Here is a 21,674-nt window from a genome sequence, read left to right on the forward strand (position 1 = left end):
TTGATTTAAAATTGACGAAACATTAGGTCCAAATCTGATTCCCTGCCCAGATTGGATGAATCATATCCTGTCAGCCATATTTGGGGATTGGGAATTATATGTGACAATGAATGTGTACATCAATTGTGTAATGACAAAGTTTCTGTGACGTATGACCAGTTCATGGGAACTGATATGTATGGTTCCTTTCTCAGACAAAGCTGCCAGCTGCACATGTTTTATGATGAAAGAAGATAAACCTTCACTGGAACTTTCTGTATTACTTTTACACTATTTTATGGAATCATTTGTCACAATAAAACAATTTTTTATCAAAGACTCTGACATATCGCAAAAGTTTCCATCGCAAAAATCACACTCACTTTGTTCCTGCTTCTTCATTTGTACATCTCTGGCTTCCACGCTCACGTCTCGGATACAACTAAAATTGCAGCTATATAACCACCAGCATACGTTCCAACTCCTCCAAACACAGTACAGTTAGCTCTAATTCAACTCATTTTACGCTGTTTACTTGTCAGAAATACATTATTTCAATCAGGTCGAAGTTCCTCTAGGTCAAAGGTTAATCATAAATCACTCTTTAAACTTGCACAGTCGCCAGAAAAAGTAGTTCCCCTTTCAAACATCTTCTGTTGCCAGATGATGTCATTATGGAGCGGGTTACGTCAGACTCCATAATGACGCCATAAGGCTTGTCCGATGATCTAACAGTGTTGGGTCAACATTCCATTGCGAGGAAGTTGTTTGAACTTACAATTAAACATATGAGACTGTTTTGTCTTTTTTAAGGCAAATTCCATCCATTTTAGCAAAATAGGAGATCTAATTGACCTAAGGCGTCTAAAAATGACAATGCCCTCAAAAACAGTGTTACAGCAATAGTGTAGGAATATATTCAAAGGTTGTGCTGAATCGGTTTTTAATATTGTGACCATATATGTTGATTATATGGTCAAAAATTTATAGAACTGACCAGTCAGAACTCGTGTTACATTCTAAGTTGAATTAGAATTAGTACATATCATAAGTATCCAGAGAGTTGCAGAAAGGATATGACGTTTAATGTTGCGTTAAAATTTGGGGGTTTAGCAGCACACAGTCACCAATGCAACAGGCACTTAAGTCATTGTAGAAAAGTGCTTTGCAACAAACTTTCATACATTGCAGGAAAGGGTATTATGGTGTGTTTGTAAAGTTTGTGGTGGTGAATTCTAAAGGTAGGCCTGTATTTCTCTATAGCAAATTTAAGTCCATATATATATGGTTACATGTACTCGTGATGGGGAAACAAGACAAAATAAGAAATGGTTCCTTTCCATACAATTTATTTACAAATGGTTATAGAGTATCATTTTCTACCCTTTCCTCTCTTCCCTCCTTTTCCCCCTTTGCCCATCTTTCCACCTTTGCCTCCCTTTCCGATCTTTCCACTTTTGACCCCCTTGCCGCCACCCTTCTGCTTTTTAGGGGTCTTCTTGGAGCCATTCTTCCTGGATCTACAACACAATGAGGCCAGTCTCCAGGTACGTGCAGTGTATCCATGGTAACTATGTGAATTTGATACCAGACAAATGCAAATGAGGACATTTTCTAGTTTATATCAAATGATGAAAGGCTGGTTAAGCCTTACCAAACTTTGAAAACATGTCCTGGGCAACCAAGATCTTTTATAGATAAATCATGTTTTAATCTTTGACATTTCAGGGTCACCTGATGAAGGGATCCGAAATGACCCCAAAACACTGTGTGTAGACGATTAAAACACAATTTATCCATAAAAGATCTTAGTCATCTGTTACAACTTCTAAATGCCACTGAAAGACGCCATGTTCAGGACAGTCTGCCCGTGTCCTAGAAAATAGGCAAAAACCATAAACTGGCAAAACTGCTATCTTCCCTCCCATGTGCTAGCAGTGAAAAACTATTAGGGAGGGTACACACACTTTATAATGATTTTTAATTCAGTTGCAATACTTTGTTGACAGTGTATTTATTCATGCATTCATTTATTGTTCTGCATTAATAATTAATTGAATTTACCAAATGTATTTACACATGTACTCTGAGTCAGACTGTTGTTATTCCAAATAATATAATAAGAGTATGCTGGCTTGACTTACTGCTGCACTTGTTCATCATTTATGTGTGAATTCACGGCCTGGGTAATGTTAAGTCTGGGCTGTTGGTTACAGATAGAGTTGAGAATGTCCATCTGTCTCGAGGACTCCACCTTCAGATCACCATAGTTGGATTCAAACTGGTAAATTAGAAAAAAACGACTACAGAGAAAGCACAATTAATGTCAGCTGACATTTGTCAACTGTCAGCATTATTTCATTGTTTAATGACGCAACAATAAAAATTCCAGCTATAAGACAGCAGTCAGTAATTCATTGATTAAAATGCATATCATATTGCTTATTTTTTTTCAGAACTTTCTCATTAACATGGCTTTCTATTTGTAAAAGATGCTTCTAAAACTAAACAAGGACTGCTATTTCATTGCTATATTGTATATGCAACAGGCCCTGGTACCAGTGTGACCCAAACCACAAGGCTACACTAAAGCTTTTTTTTTTCCAAAAAAAATAGATCTGTTTACATAAATATCCTCATAAACAATAAACAATTAAATTTCAACACACGCTTGCTTTTGTTGTATCTATCTGGCAGGGCTGAAGTTATCTTATCATTCATAAACATAGCTTGGGTAGTAAGCCAAAGAGTTATCTCCCCTAGACAGGTTTTCAACTACATTAAAAATGCCATACCTTCCTCTTTTTGCCAGAGTACTTTGACTTCTTTTCATTGGGCAGTTTATCTGTGAAGTGGCCAATGGATGCTGTGGACTTTCTTGCTACTGCTAGAGCTTTAGATAGATGTTCTTTAGAGGGTTTTTCTGTTGGTGTCAGACCCACTCCAGGAACTGTAAACAGACCAAATAGGTGTTAAAGGGGCACTGATGCGGAGCAATTTCCGTGGACTGGTGTAAACTTTTGTTATTGTTTTTCTCCAGTGAGTTTTTCTCCTGCGCAGTCCGTATGTGCAACTGATAGTTTAATTATAGACAGATCAACTGAGGTGAAGTCATTTTACTTCATTACAAATGTATTATGAAAACAAATGAAACACTTTGAAGATTAATCATCTGTCAGTGGTAGAAATGGTAAAAAACTATTAGGACGGGAAAATACCGAAGCCAATGTACGTCTCTATATTTTGTCTCATAACCCTAATTAGTTTATTGTCATATTTGTATGATTTTGAAAATCAATAAAAGAACACACGGTCTGCTTATACTCATAGTAAATTTGTAACATAACAGCAACATTTATACATTGTATAGATTGCCAGTGTGGATCCTATTTCACACACATACGCGAGCTAGTGTGTGTTTTCTGTCATATCGATTCTGCTGAATGCTACAACAAATAAATTAAAACAAAATGCAAATAATGAATGTAAAACAGACTAATTTTATAGCAACAATGTCAGGCTACTACCTTGTTCCGGAATGTATCCATCAATATCCACGTAAAAGAAATCGTATTCCATTCATTTGCAGCTGGTAAATAATCCTGCTCTGTGTCGCGTGTCTAACAGTAACACATCGTTTCACATCTTTCGTTGGTGAAAACCTGATAAACCTCTCACTCGTCACCCAAAATAGCACACCTGGCAACTAATTCTATGTCCGCTATTTTAAGTAATTTAGTTAACCAATAATGAGCAATCAATCAATCAACGCAAGGGAGGTTAATTCTTTGAAGGGAGGATGTTGTTTTTACAATCGCACTTTACGACAGGGTGTAGTCATCTACACACACTACCTTTTGACAAAAGTAATTAATCAATCAGTGTGTTATCGGTTAATCGTTTGATCGATGTTTGTTTTTGTAACTCAGCTGATAAACCCACTTGCATCACTTACATGCACATATTACATAACATACAATACATTTGCCATTACAGACTTTAATTTATAATGTTGAGTATTTACTCCAGACAGGAGAAATGCCAAATGGGAACATTTGTTGAGTAACCGAAGTTGTGTTACTACTAATTATACCTGTTATAAATTCATTAATTGAACATCCAGAGAATGATGACAAATAACACGTGTAGGTTTACACCATCAAACGCGAGTTACAGCAAGGAAGATGTAATCTCTGTGTCGCATGCAGCCTGAAAACACTTATGGGCCGAAACTGTTTTGAGGATACCAACGGAATTTCGTTACATAAGTAATACATACAGGCATTTGCTGTGTACTTGGGTAAATAGGTGAAATAGGGGGGTTTGTTTACGTAAGAAAATTTTCAGATTTCTCTACCAAAGGCAAAGTCGTCGTTTATTGTTTACGAATTCAAATAAATCAACTGTGTGTTTTTATTATCATAAATAATAAACCATTGTAGCTACCATAGCTACCAAAATTTACGTATGATATTTGCTATCACAGCTGAACCAACACTCAAAATTACCTAAATATGAAGCTTTGCAATCTTCCGGAGTGAAACAAATGGCTTGCTACGTGCCTGTAGACAACATGTTTTCATGTAACATGATTGAATATCGAGGTTAAAAGCACAGAAATAGGATCAAATTGAGTAACTATACCATCCAAGCATCCGGAAAAAAACTACACTGCTGGGATATTTTGTTACGATCAGACAAGGAATATCATGGATATTTTTTAATAATGGCATATGATGGGCATCCGGTCTCCTGACTCTTTTGGGTGAAGAAATTCTGCTAATATGGACAGGAGCCCAGTTCCTTTGTCCGTCACGGTCAAAGGAGCGGGCGCTGACCAATTTGCAGTTTGGTTCCGTAATTAGACAGTTGGCGAGAAACATAATTCGCTCCGCATCAGTGCCCCTTTAAAAAACCAATCCCACACCATTCCTGACCTAGCCATGTTTATTGTAAATCATCAAGTATACATTTAATATTAGAGTAATGAAAGAGTGAAAAGTTTTGTTCTCTGTGTGGAAAAAACTATGAATAGTTTGGCATGTTTTTAGTCAGAATTTTCTTTCAAAAACATACTCCAAAAAAGGAATGTTGTTCCAGAAAGTGCATTAGAAATTTGATTAAAGGTCACATGCAACGTAAAACACAACTTTGCAGATATTGTTACCTTTCGGTATGCACTTACCAAAACAAACCATAAAAAATGCCAATTCAACCTATAAAGTTGAAAAAAAAAAGCGATGAAAAAAAAAGCGATGAAAAAAAAAGCGTGCGAAATCGGAGTTCAAACGTTTCACTGAATTTCCCCCAGTGCTGGGGGGAAAACTGGTTTCAACAGCTGTGCTGCACTGCGTCCCATAACGCATGTCTGCGACAGACATTATGCAATACACAGCTTCAATCATTGACCATATGCAATTTGAACTTAACACCTATCAGGCTATACGCCATAAACAAAATATATTTATTTATGGCTCGTGCACCCAAGTCCTGTCTCTGCCACATTATGTAATTAGGCAGGTGTGATACACATGACATGTTTTTATGTCTGTGGGTTGCAAACAAACTACATTCATTTTTTCGGATGATTGGATCTGACGGAAACTGGTGCAAACTCTTGTCAGTTTCAAGTCCTGCTTTTGTACTTGGACGAATGACAGATTCCAGGCACGCAGTAGTCTGCCATCTCTACTGAGATGATTTTTGATTGGATAAAGCGCAAATTCAGAGAACATGTATTTTCAAAACCTAACATCTCTATATACATTCTTCATTGATAACAACTTCTTTTAGTGTATATGATGTTTTGTTTGACAACAGTATATGAATCCATACTGAAACGACACATCAAGTACACAAAAAAGAAGTTGTTATCCATAAAGAATCTTACTTTCTTGTGACTCGCCATACTTCTAAAATCTTTCTGTACACACAATGAACCCTCAGCATATCAGCAAATGAAGCAGCCAATCACAAGCCGTCGTTACACTTGAGTGCACATCCACCCGACATGACTGGGTTCAGTCTCCCGAGGGCTTCGTTTCAGGGGAAGTAAGCCCAAGTACAAAATATTGCACTTTTGAAACGCAACTGTACGCTTATAATTTTGTTTATTTGTTTTTTTAAAGCAGCAATGTATATTATATGTCACGAAGAAGTGATAACGGTGTTTTAATTATGCTTGATTTTTTGTTGCATGTGACCTTTAAGATAATTTGACTATGTTACAATTTATCTGATCACAATTTGTATTTTATCAAAAAGGCCTCTAAAAATGCAAAAATGTTATATGCCAGTAAACTGTCTTCCAGCTGTGTCAGTGACCTTTACATAATCAAGTCTGGGACAGATTGTTTGATGAAGACCAATTCTAACCTAGATGTCCATGCATGACCAGATGTTTTTGCCACTTAGAACCATCTATAAGCTTCCTGCACGTGATCTGTCAAATTATCTCATTTTCAGTTCCCGTGAGGAGATACTGATTTTTATAACAAACCTTTTGACATCCTGGCTCGGCTGTAATTGCGAAGTCTCTGAAGTTCATTCTTGGCAATTCTTTCAGTCTTGGCTTTCTTTCTCTTCGCAAACTGGTCTTCATTAGGATCTAGAAACAAACAAAATGCCAGAAAACACACACCCCAAATTATGGTAAACATAAACATCAGGATCACTAACACATCCATGAGTATACCAAAGCTGAAATTTGTTAACTGAAGACCCTACAGTTGGAATATTCCACTCATCAAAGTACACACAACAAAGTCGAGCAAGTTACAACCTGCCTGTCTTCCTTACCTTCATTATTCATCTCTTATAAGACACTGGAACCCTATTCCTCAGGGTATACTTACACTAGCCATATACATGTGACACTCATGTATAATTCTCAGTGATATCAAGCACTGTTCACAAGGCTGTTATTGCACCTATATTGAGGACCAGCCCATATCAAGAGTTATTTACAGAAGATCAGTCTTTATACACCAATGTCTACAGTATCACCATTTGAAAAAAATCTTGACAAAAGGTAAAATGTCCTAAATCCATGACATTTATGTTTCCTTACTTAAAACACTCCCTTCACTCATAACATTACTGTCAAATTAACTACAAATTTAGAAGGGATAATCAGTAAAAGTGTACTTTTTTACCTTTTTGATTTGTATTTGAATAAATCATAGATGATAAGTGATCAACTTACATATTCTATACGTTGCCCTTTCGTCTCATACCTTGTTCAACATGAATGTCTCATCAAGCTGCCTCACTCTTATCTTACAGATCATTTGTTTTTCACATCACCTATATCTTGCCTATCATTCATCTAATTTTTTATCTCCCTCCCCATCATCTCACATCACATGTTCCTTATGTCTCATTACTCATGTCCCTCTCATGTCTTTCTTATCTCATTAATGTAATAACCAAAGACCAACAAACCTGCATTTTGTGGTACTTCAATAAGCCAGTCCTTTGTGTCATCATTTGCCCGTTTATAACCCCAGCGAGGTCGATATTCCTGATAAAAAGGTATGAACATTGATTATTATATTAGACAGGTATCTGTGATAATGTGAATTAAAGTTTATCTGTGAAAATTTGTTTGTTTCCTTTTCTATTTGTTGCTGAACACCACACAACAATATTCTTGCAAAATGATCGATAAGTAATTGAGCTTGGACCTGACAATCCTGTGATCAACAACATGATCATTGATCTATGCAATTTGGATATAACGACATTTATATGGTGGTGAGCCTGACCACATGATTCTGTTACTTGCCTATTACGGAAAGCATGGCTTGCTGAAGATCAATGTTGACCAGGATTTTCATGGGATTGAAAAGTAAAAAGTGACAGCAGGCCAAGTAAGGTAGCAGAGTGTTAATGAAGATTCAAATTATTCAACATTATACATGCATACATTCAGGACTCGCTGTCACAAACCAAGTTCTTTGATTTATGTCAGTTTGCTGTGAATTCTTCCATAATTCTGGTAAAGATTCTCATGGTATATAAGTCAATATCAATACAAACAGAAATATTCAAGCTATAAATAATTAAGTCTAGGAGGCAGCTTTGTATGCTGGAGATTAGGTCTGACTCTGGGGGCATGGGTCCAATCCCAGATAGATCTCAACTGAACTGAAGTACGAGAATCTGTACTTTACTGAGAAAGTGTAATTGTAATTTTAATGTATGTTCCATTTGACAGAATTCTATATTGACACTCTGTATTCAAGTCTAGGAGAGATAAACTTATGGTTGAAACATCAGAACAAAGATTCATGTAAGATAAGGATAAACCAGGTCATACATTGTCACAACTCTGTTTTCATCACAGCAGTCATCCCTTACATAAGCCAAGGCATTCCTAGGATTTGTTCTGCCCTGGGACAACAACAGGGATTTAAATCAACACTGTTGCTAGCCAGTAATACCTTGCTTGTTCGGTTTCTGATACTACACCCACTAAGACTGACCATCTGATCCACTATGTTGCCTCTCATGATCAGTATATTGACCAGTATATGGACTAGTATATGGACCAGTATAAGTACTAGTATATGGACCACTATATATGAACCAGTATATGGACTAGCATATGGACCAGTATAAGTATTAGTATATGGACCACTATATATGAACCAGTATATGGACTAGTATATGGACCAGTATAAGTACTAGTATATGGACCACTATATATGGACCAGTATAAGTACTAGTATATGGACCACTATATATGAACCAGTATATGGACTAGTATATGGACCAGTATAAGGACCAGTATAAGGACTAGTATAAGGACTAGTATATGGACCACTATATATGAACCAGTATATGGACTAGTATATGGACCAGTATAAGGACCAGTATAAGGACTAGTATAAGTACTAGTATATGGACCACTATATATGAACCAGTATATGGACTAGTATATGGACCAGTATAAGGACCAGTATAAGGACCAGTATAAGGACTAGTATATGGACCACTATATATGAACCAGTATATGGACTAGTATATGGACCAGTATAAGGACCTAGTCTAGTGTACAACCCCATAGTAGTTTATCAACAATACTGATCATGTCAAAATGAAACTGTACAAGATGACATACTGCTGCTGAGAGTGTCACCATCAACTCCAGTGAGTGAGTGAGTGAGTGAGCTTAGTTTTATACCGCACTCAGCAATATTCCAGATATATGGCGGCGGTCTGTAAATAATCGAGCCCGGACCAGACAATCCAGTGATCAACAACATTAGCATCAATCTGCGCAATTGGGAACCGATGACATGTGTCAACCAAGTCAGCGAGCCTGACCCTCCAATCCCGTTAGTTGCCTCTTATGACAAGCTGAGTCGCCTTCTATGGCAAGCATGGCCTATTCTACCCCGGGACCTTCATGGGTCCCACCAACTTCAGTCCTGTACTGATACTCGATTACATGTTACAACATTACCTTATGTACTTCATCCCAAACCATGCGACTCTTCTTTCTGTTCACAATGCCCTTGAGTTTGGCGTACTCCTGCCATCTGCTTGGAGCCCGTGGCTTGGGAGGCTAAGTGAGAGAAAGTTTCAGTGGCATGGTGCATAAACTTGGCCCATGGAACCTATGTGAGTGAGTTTAGTTTTACGCAATATTCCAGCTATATGGCGGCGGTCTGTAAATAATCGAGTCTGGAACAGACAAGCGATGACATGTGTCAACCAAGTCAGCGAGCCTGACCAATCGATCCCATTAGTCGCCTCTTACGACAAGCATAGTCGCAGCAAGCATGGGTTGCTGAAGACCTATTCTACCCCAGGACCTTCACGGGTCCATGGAACCTAACTAAAAGATAGTAGATTTGTTAATTAATGCTGAACTCAGCAATATTCCAGCCATATGATGGCACTCTGCATGTGTACCAGACAATCCGGTGATGGACAGGATGAGCAACAATCTATGCAGTTGGAATACACAGACACAGCCCATGGGTTGGGAACCTGCAAGCTGGGCATTACAGGACATAAACAGTTCATACATACAGTGAAATCCTGTCATCCCTGGGAAATTCATCCTCTTAACAAATTTTAATATTACTTAAACATGGTGGTACACAGTCATGATCATTACCAAACATAAATTATAAGAACATGGGTTTCTGTATTAACATGGCTTAGCCTAACTCAAAATCCTGGCATACATATGTACAAAGGTTACCATTCTCAGTCAGAACATGCATGGATGTATATGGCGTGTAATCATTTCCTGAAACTGACGCAGTGGTAATGTTGAGGCTAGAACGAACCATACAAACTGGAACCAAATGCTGCTGAAATTTGCCCAACTGAACATGTGAAAAGAAAATATTCAACAGCGAGTTCTGTTTTTGAGGTTACTTTGCTGTCACTCAATTATTCAAGACATATGATGGCAATCTGTAAATAACAGTCTAGAAAACACAATCAGGACATTCATAATATGAGCAATGTTTCAAACCTTGTTTTACAATGACATGCTGTAAACAAGTCATTGAGTCTCACCACATAAAGTTGAAAGTGCCCTCACGACAAGGCAAGATTGTGATTGAGAGATACAAAGGGTATTGGCCATTGGCTAAACAGGAATCACATAACCCCATACTTACAGGTTTTTCTCGTGGAATGGGGGTTTTTGCCTCTGGAAGCTGGAACAAAAAACCCAAAAGCGACATTAATCAGTGTTTCCGTTTGCCAGTAATTATTAGTATTTTATTGATAAAATATGCCCTAAACCAGTAATATCAAGTGCTGTCAGTTCAGTATATCTGTACAAATCATATACAGTTGGTTGGCTGTCAGACTGGTGGTGGTAATCATATGTTACAAAATGCGCTGAGCAATAACATAATCTGACCTTTTGGTCTCACCACCACAAAAAAAATGGTAATGGGAATCCCTGTGATCTATATATAGAAGTCACTAACATGCCAATGTTCCATAAATCAGATTGGCTGAGAAAACAATTTGCAACAACTTGTGACCTCTCTGTCTGGTTACAACTGGCTTTCAAAGCAAATGTCACACGGTAACTCGAAAGCAGACGACACTGTCATCTTCTTTTGGTAGGGGTCAAGCTCATTCACCGAAATGTAAGGCTAACGAAAGTGAGGAAGCAACTGGTGACATTAGCAATAGCAATGATGTTGAAAAAGATTCAACCTGTCACAACAATAAGGAGAGAGTGAAGTGGTTTAATGATGACTGGTTTCACGAATTTCACAGTTCATGAAACAAAAACAGTTATAAAAGGAGTCTTCAAATGTCTTCTAAATAAGTGAAGTAGCTGATAAATTGAATTGATTCACTTGTGGGTGCATTAATTTACAAAAATTGGCTTTGAAAGACCACCAAGACAGCAATAGTCATCATGGGGGGGGGGGGTTGTTGTTGTTGTTTTTGCTTTATCAAGTTCAGATTTATAGTACAGTACTGCTGAAAATTGTAACGTAAAGAAAAAATGTATTCCTGTCAGTACACTGTATTGGCGGTAGGAAGAGTTTGTGGAAACATTGATTAATGATGTGCTTTACAGTCTGTTTGGGTTTAAACGAGTATGATAAATGATTTCTGTTGGGTGCAGAGGTTTTGGAACCATGTGCCTCATTTATATCTTGTGCACATGTCACAATTTCTAGTTATTTCATTATTCATCATTCTCATTTGAACCAAAACGGACTGTACCTACAGCAAGTTTTGAAACAATGTTGATCAAATTAATAAAAAGCTATCAGTATCCAGTCATATTTTTTCTGAGGTGAACATTACATTCACTGAACACAAACAAGAACCTCTCTACCCTGCTGGGTGTATTCAATGACACTGTGTGGAGATGTTAGATAGTGCAAGATGACCCACAACTACCTGTCACTATGCTGACATAATGGGACAGTTTTCTAACGGCATATCTTTCAACAAAGGGACACAAATAATTTCATTCAAAAGTGAAACGTGTTCATAAAATCTGTGGTGTGGAATTCCAAAGGTACCGTATATTACTATACATAAACCGATGTCATAGATAAGCCGACCCCAAACAAATTGTTAGGCACATTACACTTAGGCAAATTGTTTAACAATGTGTCATGTACAGTTTGAGGGAGTTTAGTTATAAGCCACAGTTATATTCCAGCAATATTCCAGTTATATGAATACTCCAGTCTCCAAATAATCGAGTCCGGACCAACATTCCAGAGATCAACAACATGAACATTGATCTGCACAAATGGGAACCAATGACACATGTCAACCAAGTCAGAAAGCCAGACCACCCAATCCTGTTAGTCGCCTCTTACGACAAGCATGTGTTACTGAAGACCAACAGTCTATCCCGGACCTTCATGGGTTGTACAGTTAAAAAGATGGACAAGAAAATATAAACACAATGAAGATGGACATAACATTTTGAGAATTACTGTATCAATTTGTTAGTATTTCTTCATTGCCAGACAAAAAACATCAGTCATGTTGACAAGGCCTCTTATATTTGGTATGTTTGCTTGAATGACTGGAAGCAAACTTGCTGATACCGTAAGTGAGTGAGTGAGTTTAGTTTACACCGCACTCAGCAATATTCCAGCTATATGGCAGCGGTCTGTAAATAATCTAGTCTTTACCAGACAGTCCCTTGATTAACAGCATGAGCTTGGGTCTATGAAATTGGGATACAAGGTGTAGGCAGTATGATGTGTCTGAGAGAAGTGTCCAGATTAAACTGTTGCTTGATGTCTCAGTGGGGAAGCACTTTAAACTGGCAAAGTATACTGGTACTCTCTGTTCATGCACAATACAATGTAAGTACAATGTCTGGGTCTAAAAACCCTTTTTGCAAGAACTCACCTCCTGAAACATAGGAAATTTCTACTGCATCACGGTGACACCTGTCTGGACCAGACAATCCAGTGACCAACAACATGAGCATCAATCTGCGCAATTGGGAAGCGATGACATGTGTCAACCAAGTCAGCGAGTCTGACCACCCAATCCCGTAAGTCGCCCCTTACGACAAGCATAGTCGCCTTTTATGGCAAGCATGGGTTGCTGAAGGCCTATTCTAACCCGGGACCTTCACGGGTATGATACCGTAAGTAGGTCTGAGAGAACCTGCTCATAAAGTGGTGTCTAGTCCTGCTACAGACACAGAACAGTTGTGCTTCCATCATGTCCATAATCTGACTGAACCCCAAACAACAAAATGAATTTGAATTTGCCTTTCATCTCACCTGAGCTACAACAGCATCATCAATCTTCTCTGTTGGCAGCTGAAATTAAAACACATTCACCATCAACCAAACGTGAAAAATGTTAAGAGACTTTCGATTGTGATTGAACCTTTAAAATTGGAATATAGTGCCATGAAGACAGAAAGTATCAAAATTATAAGAAATCCGATGCTGGAGATTTCTGAAACTGTGCAGTATCTGAATTCTACAGAAATCTGATCACTCAGTTCAGCTACATTGCTACACTTAAAGTTGTTCTGTCAAAATTATATCTGTCTTCGTGAAAATGTTGAAAATGTCATTAAAATATATTTAACGAAAATGTTTAGAATTTAACCTTACTAAAACTGACCTTTATAAATTTGTAATTGTTGGAAAAAAAGGAGCCATAATAATATCTAGTCTTCATACAGTAGTCATGAAAGTGGCACTTCCAACATCTATGCTTGTCAGAGCCAATAACGAAAATTAAATATTCACGCAATAAAACTGAGTTAATCACACAAATCAGCTTACCATTTCCATGTTTCACAAAACATGTCTGATCACTCACCTGCCACAGCCTGTTTAAAAGCAACTGTGTGTTATCTCTGCTAAGATTTGTCAAGAAATCTTCACGGTTTGCCCTGAAACAAGAGACAGTTTGTCATTTCAAAAGACTTGGGAGATAAATATCATGTGTTGGCCAATTTCCAAGTGTTACTGAGTATTTGAAGCATGGGAATACACTTCATATTTCCAATAACACCTGCAAATTGGTTAACACATGATGTTTATTGACACTGTAAACACAAAAGTAAGCCAAAAGGCCCAAATGGGTTTTACTGTCGGCACTCATTTACATCGACTACGGGTACAGCAATGAAGCGTCATTGGCTGGCCATTTCAGCTGGTTCCCATGGTGGCATCTGGAACTGCTTATTTGTGATGTCATTCCAACTTTATGTCACAATATAATTTGAATGATGTCACCACTGCTGATGACACTACAATTGTGTGCAATGTTTCTATGTATCAACATGCTGTGAATAGTCTCGCAGTATCATTCAGATTACAGAACACAGTGACTTTTGGTTTACAATTAGTGTTTACTGACTGAACCCATCTCGCTGTACTGAAACGGACAAACGTAGAAAAGAAACAAGTTCATTTAAATGTTCACAAGAGTACTGGATAATGGATAAGTGAGTGAGTAAATGAGTTTAGTTTTACTCTGCACTTAGCAATGTTCCAGCTACATGGCATCGGTTTGTAAATAATCAAGTCCGGACCAGACAATCCAGTAATCAACAGCATGAACATCAATCTGCACACAGGGGAACCGATGACATGTATCAACCATTTCCTTTCCATTTAGTATTCTTGTAACTATTTCATGTCATGAGGACAAGCATGTGGAATGTCTCATTTATGCCTTTAAACACTTAATAACCAAATATTTTTCAAGTAGCATGTATCACCATCTTTTTAATTTTTGCAACATACCACTGTAGAAAACGTGAGAATTGTATGTATGAGTCAACAATTGGTGCCACGGGCAATCATTAACATAATTAACAGCTCAGTTGCTACAGATCATAAAATGTTGTTTGCAGACAAAAACCTCTACTTCCTGGTATATTTCAATTGTGCTGAACAAATGAATGGGTGTGGAGATCAACTTGCATGTAAATAGACTAAAATAACTATACTAGAAAAGGATAAATCCACATATACAACAAAATAGTGGCAAATATTACCAAACTATCTTTACATTCAGATTATCACTATGGCCACTGCAAATACTCAAAATACAAAATAATGCATTAAACACAGAAGGCATTAGCAAGACTGCAGTTCAGTGACCCCAGTGACGATAGCCACCTGTCTTTCAGACTACTTTAAGACATGTGGCCACCAATCTGTTCAAGTGAACATCTGAACTGACTTCTTTGTCACCGTGTGATGTGCTATATGAACCACTAGTTGATAACTACTGAGGAAAGGAAGAGCTGAACTTGACACACAGTGTTTAGCATTATAACTTACATATTTCTAAACAGCCCATTTTCACTAACTTCAAGTCTTCCACTATCTTACCCAAAAATCTCGGAAAGATTTCTGCTTGTAATCCCCATTTTTTTTTATCATTCGATACCTAAGATCTATAGCAAGAATGTATTTTTTTAACAGAAAGTCTACACTAACCCTAGTCAAGAGCCACGATGTGGTCCTATACAGTAAAGTTTTCATGGTTTGCCTGTATGGGACTGCATCACAGCTCTCTGACACAAACCCCAATATAATACTAACTCTAAACCCAAACCCTTGACCTGACCCCACTCTAACCCCATTCACCAACAAATGCGTAAAAGAGTATTATAACATGTTCCTAAACTTTCTGGTATTGTATTCTAAAGGTAGGCCGAATTTACATTTCAAGCAGGGATTATGGATGGAACTGTTATCACAATTTCCCCTTACTAGATCGATGACTATGTGCAGACATGAGAACTGTGCCCTTCTGTTTCAATATTTTAAGAGATCAGCCATACTTTAGTCAGTGTTAGTCTCTTCAGTGTTTCAGGTTTTTGGTACCGAGGGGAGTGCCTGAGCTCATTTGACATACAAATGGTGGTTGGGTCTTGAAAGAGCACAATTGACCTCGTACAAATAGATGAACGATTTGACTAAGACAACATGTTCCATCATTGACAAGTCTTGATTTCTACACGGGTTTACACCCGATGAATCAGACAGACATTTGTACAGTACAAGACCCAAACCTGAAAACTTTTAAGTCGATAGGATTTGGATCAGATGCCAAAAGATTCCCTTCATCTAGATCAAGATCGATGTCCTTTTCAACCTCAATACTTTTATATTTTGATTCTCGTTCAGCCGCAGCTCTGAGCACGTTTTCCACGATGTCCGCCATCTTTAGCTACATGCCGTCGTAGAAGATGTCAACTAATCAATGGTTGGCCAGCATTGCAGCATCGGACCAATGACATGAATTTTAACAGCTGCCCCTCGGCATGCCACGTCTGTCTGTTAGTCACTTCCTGGTGGCTGGGAAAGCGGATTGAGAAGTGATCTGGTGTAGCTATATTTCCTACTTGAAAACATGGAGTTTATTTGGAATTTGACATAGCCAGATCGGATGCTCTATGCATCTTTTAATTCTTGTGGATCATAATGTGGAAGAAGGAAAACCTGCGGAAGAATTTTCTGCGTGTGAAGCAGATAGCGGATCAGAATTTAGGAAGGTGGGTCTCGTCTGCTTGTGGCTGAATCTGACATTGATCCTTGAAATTAGCATATTTCTCTCCCACGTTATTTGCTACATTGTTTCCCCATCAGATAGCCACTTGACTTATTTACACGTAGTAAGATCGATGCTGGAATGTATATTTACAAATAACGTTTGTTACCACCTTAAAATCATGTCAGTGTCATGATTCTTTGCTCCCTCCAAGTCTGCCTGTGTCATGTAGACCATACAGCGCCTTATATTCATCACATTTACAGAAAGGTGTCATATATGTATAATAATTCCATATTGTTATGCACTGTAGTAATCAAATGAAACATAATGCTATGATAGGCAGGATAAGGAAAATGTGTATGGATCCTCTTTGAAATACATACAACAGTAGTATGTTAATACTTTTGTATATTTACACTGAAAATCACATGTTGCTTTTGTATTTTGTCGATACCATCATGGTTCCACCATAAATTATTGCTGACTTGGTAGTACATACATGACTGGGTTTGACAATTGTTACAAACACACCTTCCCAAGTTAATGTTTACTATTTTGAACACACCTGATTGTAACAACACCTCTTTACTGCTGAATGCATAGGTTCATAGATGTTTTGTCCATTCAACACTGCCAGAACAGAAGCAAAACTGTAACAGCATGAACAAAATAGATACAGTACTTCAGAAATGTGGTACAGCATCAGACACATGCCCTCAGTATTGATTGCCACGTAATGTGTGTTTGTCTGGTCTGTGCTCATAAACCATTTTACAGTTTCGCCCCATGTAACACCAGATGTTGATTTTACATATTTTACAGGGTTACTTTTCGAGGAGTCAGCCTTGGCAACAAGTATGTAATTTCTTCCAACACAAGGGAGATAATTTTTTCCTTTTGAATGCTTTCAGAAAACATTGTTTTGTGTAATACTGTCACTTGATTTATAAAAACATTAAATGGCATACAGATTACAAGAAGAACAGTTACCAAATGTTGCTGCTTCTTAATCATGAAATTTGCTAAGCCATTTGCACTAGAATACTTTGTTGTTTGTTTTCATAACAAGTTAGAACAAAAGTCATATCAAATGACAGCAGTACTTATTACAGCATTAACATATCAATATTGCCTTTTTTGTGGATAGAGCAGATAGTTGTTTTAAAGATTGATTCCCATGAATGCCTAACATAATAAAGAAATGTGGTGTGGTCCCAAAATATTTTAGTATCATTAGAATAGATCGTATCCAACATTTATTCATCATTTACATATTGCAATGAACAAAATGCCACAAGGAGTAGACATTCTCACCTATTTCACAAGCAAGTATACATGGTTTATTATATCTTGAGAATGACGTTTGATATCCATCAAATAAATATATGCAATTCAGACCACTTCATCTCACACATTTGTTCACTTTCTCTGTTCATTGAGTATCACAAAAACTTATTTGCTGATGTGATAATTGATATATTAATAACCATCATATCTATTTATCAATCTTATCCTGCTTTGCTGACTAATCATATTAGTTATGAAAGTCTAAAACAAACTTACTCATACCAAGATTAAACCCTGATTTAACTGTTTGGCTTATTAAACATAGTATTATTCCGAATGTATCGGTAGTTTTATCAAAAAGCATAACAAAGGGGGTTAAGTTCTCTTTAAGTGATAGTGGTAGAGGAAACAAAATAGGGACCATATCATTTTCTGCTACTATTAAACAAGTTGACTGTATCAGTGAACTTTGACATGCGTCAAAGCGTTTAGTTTTAATATTTCTAGCATGATTGTGATGATGACACCGTAGATCATCATGATCATTCATATTTTACCATAACCGTATCAACATATATTCAAGTTTTGCTCTATTTTAAAAGAAATAAAAAAATATATGTAAATTTTATTACCAGTAAGCTTGGAATAATAGTGCTTTTTACATGTTTTGGATCAACTAACTTTAGAGCAGTATATTTGTTAACATGACAACATTATTATTAAGTATACTCCATTGTTAACTAATCTGTCGACCTGTAATATTTGGCACTTCGATTCAGTCTTGTATTCTGACAGTCTCATGTTTCAGACATTTTGCTCATTGTATGAACTTCATGATCATTGAATGTCACATTTAGTCACAGCTTGACAAAGTATCACATGCATGTTGATATCAAGATTTCATTTGAAAGTTTTTCTTGTTTTTGCAAGTTTTTATATTTAGTTTGCACAAAGTCACCATGGCATGTTTTTTTGCTGTTATATCATCATGCTTGTCAGCTTTTATCATCATATTGTAATCTGTATGGGTGTCATGTTGTTTAGAGTACATATATTATTTTTTCCTGTTGTTTATAAGTTCACCAGACCAGTATACATGTTAATATTGTTATTCCACTCTTGAGATGTTGTGTTTAAGAAATTTGATCAGTAACTGGCACACATAATTTAGTTTTATCACATAATTAAATTTTGTTTGCAAAGTTTAGCAACACATCATCATCATCATCATCATCATGAATATGCCCAGGTAAAATAGTAGTTGCAGTATGAAGTGTAAAGGTAATCATTGCTGAGATAGTCATGAATACTGCATCAAAAGGTACAGCTTCAGTTATGAACTTACATGGGTTTGAAATATCTAACTATCCACCTTAAATGTTTCTGTTGTAGCCCGTACAATGTGCCTTAGCAATCAGCTGATTAGTCTGATGCATTGGTTTTAAATGTGTATGTATTGTTTACCATACAAAGTCATTCTACCTATCACAAAGCCTGTTGTGTTATGGCAATAACTAGTTTTTCGACACAGTGGCCTGGTTTAATGAAATAGTATCTGTATATTCTACATATGATCAAGTTGACTGTATCTATTAAGCATGATGTGATTACATAAAGGCCAATTTGATCTTGAAGAGTATTAGTGACCTTTCGCCTTCTCTTGGACTATGATGATTTTCAAAGTGAGTGAGTGAGTTAGTATGGTTTTACATCCATATATGGTGTTCCAGCAATATCATAGCAGGAGACGCCAGAAATTTGATTGCACATTTTACCCATGTGGGGAATTGAACTCAAGTCTTCGGCATGGTAATGGAAGGCTACCCCACCACCCCTGATGATCAAAGATATTTTATCATTGGCTGATTATTATCTTTTGAACATTTGTTATTTTAGCAAGTTTCTAAAGCCCAGGGCTGTTAAATTAACTTTTATTGTTTATGACTTGTGATATTTAATATAGACTTGAAATAAAAACAAAGTAAATGTGACCTGATAAAATTGATGTTGTCTTACTTATATTTATAAGGTTGCCAAGTATCAGTATTCATGGTTATTTTCTGAAGAACTATTTATGCAGAAAATCTGCTTACAAGGCATCATTTTGGAAAAGAATGTTTTCTTGTCAGGTGAAAATGTGACTAATTAATGCACACACATGATGTAATGTTCCAGCTAAACATATCCTCCTCAGCAATGTTCTTTTATCTAAGTGCCCTGTTTAGTGTTCATTAGGACTTTCCAGATCATTAACGCTGGTGTATCTTACCCTGTTATTCTGACACCATTTGGTAGGGTTGTGAGAGACACTACATCAAGACTGTCACTGGTGGCCTACATCAAACACCTTTGTAAACACACATGTGCTGTGTATATATACTCAGATCTGCATAATAGGGAACATACCAGCTCACAACCTGTCGGGTGTAGTTAAGGAAGCAGGGCAGGCAATGGATTTGAATATACATGACAATACAGTTATTGCATTTTTTCCTTTTACAAAGACCAGGTATCAACATATTTCAAAGAATGTTGACATGTTTGAAATATCTTCTCCTTTGTTTGTGTATGAATGTATTAAGAATGTAAGGAGTATTGAGCTCAGAATGAGATTTACCGTGATTTGTTGTTTATATTTTGAGACATTGTGAAGGATGCACAATGTTTATCATGTATTAAATGTTTGTATTAGAATCTTTTGAAGTCAAAAATGGTCCTGTTGCATTTAGTTGTATAGATTAGTCATGAAAACATTTAGCACAAGTATGAATAACATAAGGGGAGGTACCATGCTATAACTGTTACCTCTCTTATCTTTTGTGTGAACATTTGTCTCAACAAACATGCTAAACTCAACTGCATTTGTGTTTCTATACATTAATCCTTGGTCTAATCCCAGATATTTTTAAATTGTCAGTATTTTCCAAAACTGGAAATCTGCAGTGTAAGGATTGTGAAGTTGTAGTCATTCCTTGTCAGTGTAATTTGTCAGTAGAAAGGTGTGTAAGAGATGAGCCGCATCAAGTGTGGCCAGTACACTTGAGGATGGGGCTCCTTGATGTTGTCGGATTGCCATCACTGTAAGTGCTTGACAGGTTGCAGCACAGATTACTGCTGACAATCATGTCTCCAACCCAGAGACTGTGTTGATACACACTGCACTGAGTCAGCTCTCAGAGCCCAGGGACATTACACAATGTAGTCATTGGTTGTTTCCATGAATGTTACCATATATGACCGTAGATAAGCAGAACACAGAGGACCAAAAAAGCAGTTTGTGAAAGGGTGTCGGCTTATCTGGACCTCACTAGTCAGGTTTTGGATCTTCTTAATAGGTTACTCTGTGATGTTTGTGTTGGTACCCCACCCTTCTACTACCCCTGATAGGATGTAGTGAAATGTTTATTAGCATACAAGGTTCACATTCAGCAATATTCCAGGCAGCTCATTATTTGACACATTGAATCAACACAACTGGGCTTTAGTGACATGCAGTCAATAAGACAGAGAAACTAACCATCCAACCGTTCCTTGGTGACAAACACATGATAGCAGAGGACATGTCCTCATATCCTCATAGTTTCTTCATGTCTAGATATGCATATATGTGTTGGAGTTTTTATATACTTTCAAGAAAATAGTTAACAGGGTCTAATTTTCCGTTACATGTCTAGTTTGTGGAACTAAGCAAGAACATACTAAGCCCTAGGTCCAAGTATAGAGAAGGTCCCTAGGTTCTTAGGTAATTCCTTAATTTTGAATGCTAATGTTTCTGAGTAAATGAGTTAGTGAGTTTAGTTTTACGCCACACTAAGCAATATTCCAGCTATATGGCGGCAGTCTGTAAATAATCGAGTCTGGACCAGACAATCCAGTGATCAACAATATGAGCATCAATCTGCGCA

At 37.1% G+C, this 21,674-nt stretch overlaps 2 protein-coding genes across 8 annotated transcripts in view; one reads left to right on the forward strand and one right to left on the reverse strand.

Moving 5' to 3' along the window:
- Positions 1-1,311: 1,311 nt before the first annotated feature.
- Positions 1,312-16,186, reverse strand: LOC137283440 (ribosome biogenesis regulatory protein homolog). Its single transcript, XM_067814930.1, has 10 exons — positions 16,001-16,186; positions 13,789-13,861; positions 13,236-13,274; positions 10,623-10,661; positions 9,449-9,550; positions 7,423-7,501; positions 6,479-6,586; positions 2,775-2,929; positions 2,124-2,260; positions 1,312-1,499 (listed from the first exon to the last, which is right to left on the reverse strand). Exons 1-10 carry the CDS (start codon positions 16,150-16,152, stop codon positions 1,352-1,354), a joined length of 1,032 nt encoding a protein of 343 aa, XP_067671031.1. The 5' UTR covers positions 16,153-16,186; the 3' UTR covers positions 1,312-1,351.
- Positions 16,187-16,249: 63 nt separating this feature from the next.
- Positions 16,250-21,674, forward strand: part of LOC137283657 (rho GTPase-activating protein 44-like) — a 63,408-nt gene continuing 57,983 nt past the window's right edge. For 5 of the 7 annotated variants that reach the window (XM_067815269.1, XM_067815272.1, XM_067815267.1 and 2 more), the window contains exons 1-2: positions 16,330-16,483; positions 17,305-17,337. In XM_067815269.1, coding sequence (XP_067671370.1) covers positions 16,413-16,483; positions 17,305-17,337 — 104 coding nt within the window. In that variant the 5' untranslated portion in view covers positions 16,330-16,412. Of the gene's footprint in view, positions 16,484-17,304; positions 17,338-21,674 lie in introns of all 7 variants that reach the window. The other 2 variants (XM_067815273.1, XM_067815271.1) reach the window with 1 other exon arrangement.

This window comes from Haliotis asinina, chromosome 5 (genome assembly GCF_037392515.1).
Source record: "Haliotis asinina isolate JCU_RB_2024 chromosome 5, JCU_Hal_asi_v2, whole genome shotgun sequence".
Taxonomy (NCBI): domain Eukaryota; kingdom Metazoa; phylum Mollusca; class Gastropoda; order Lepetellida; family Haliotidae; genus Haliotis; species Haliotis asinina.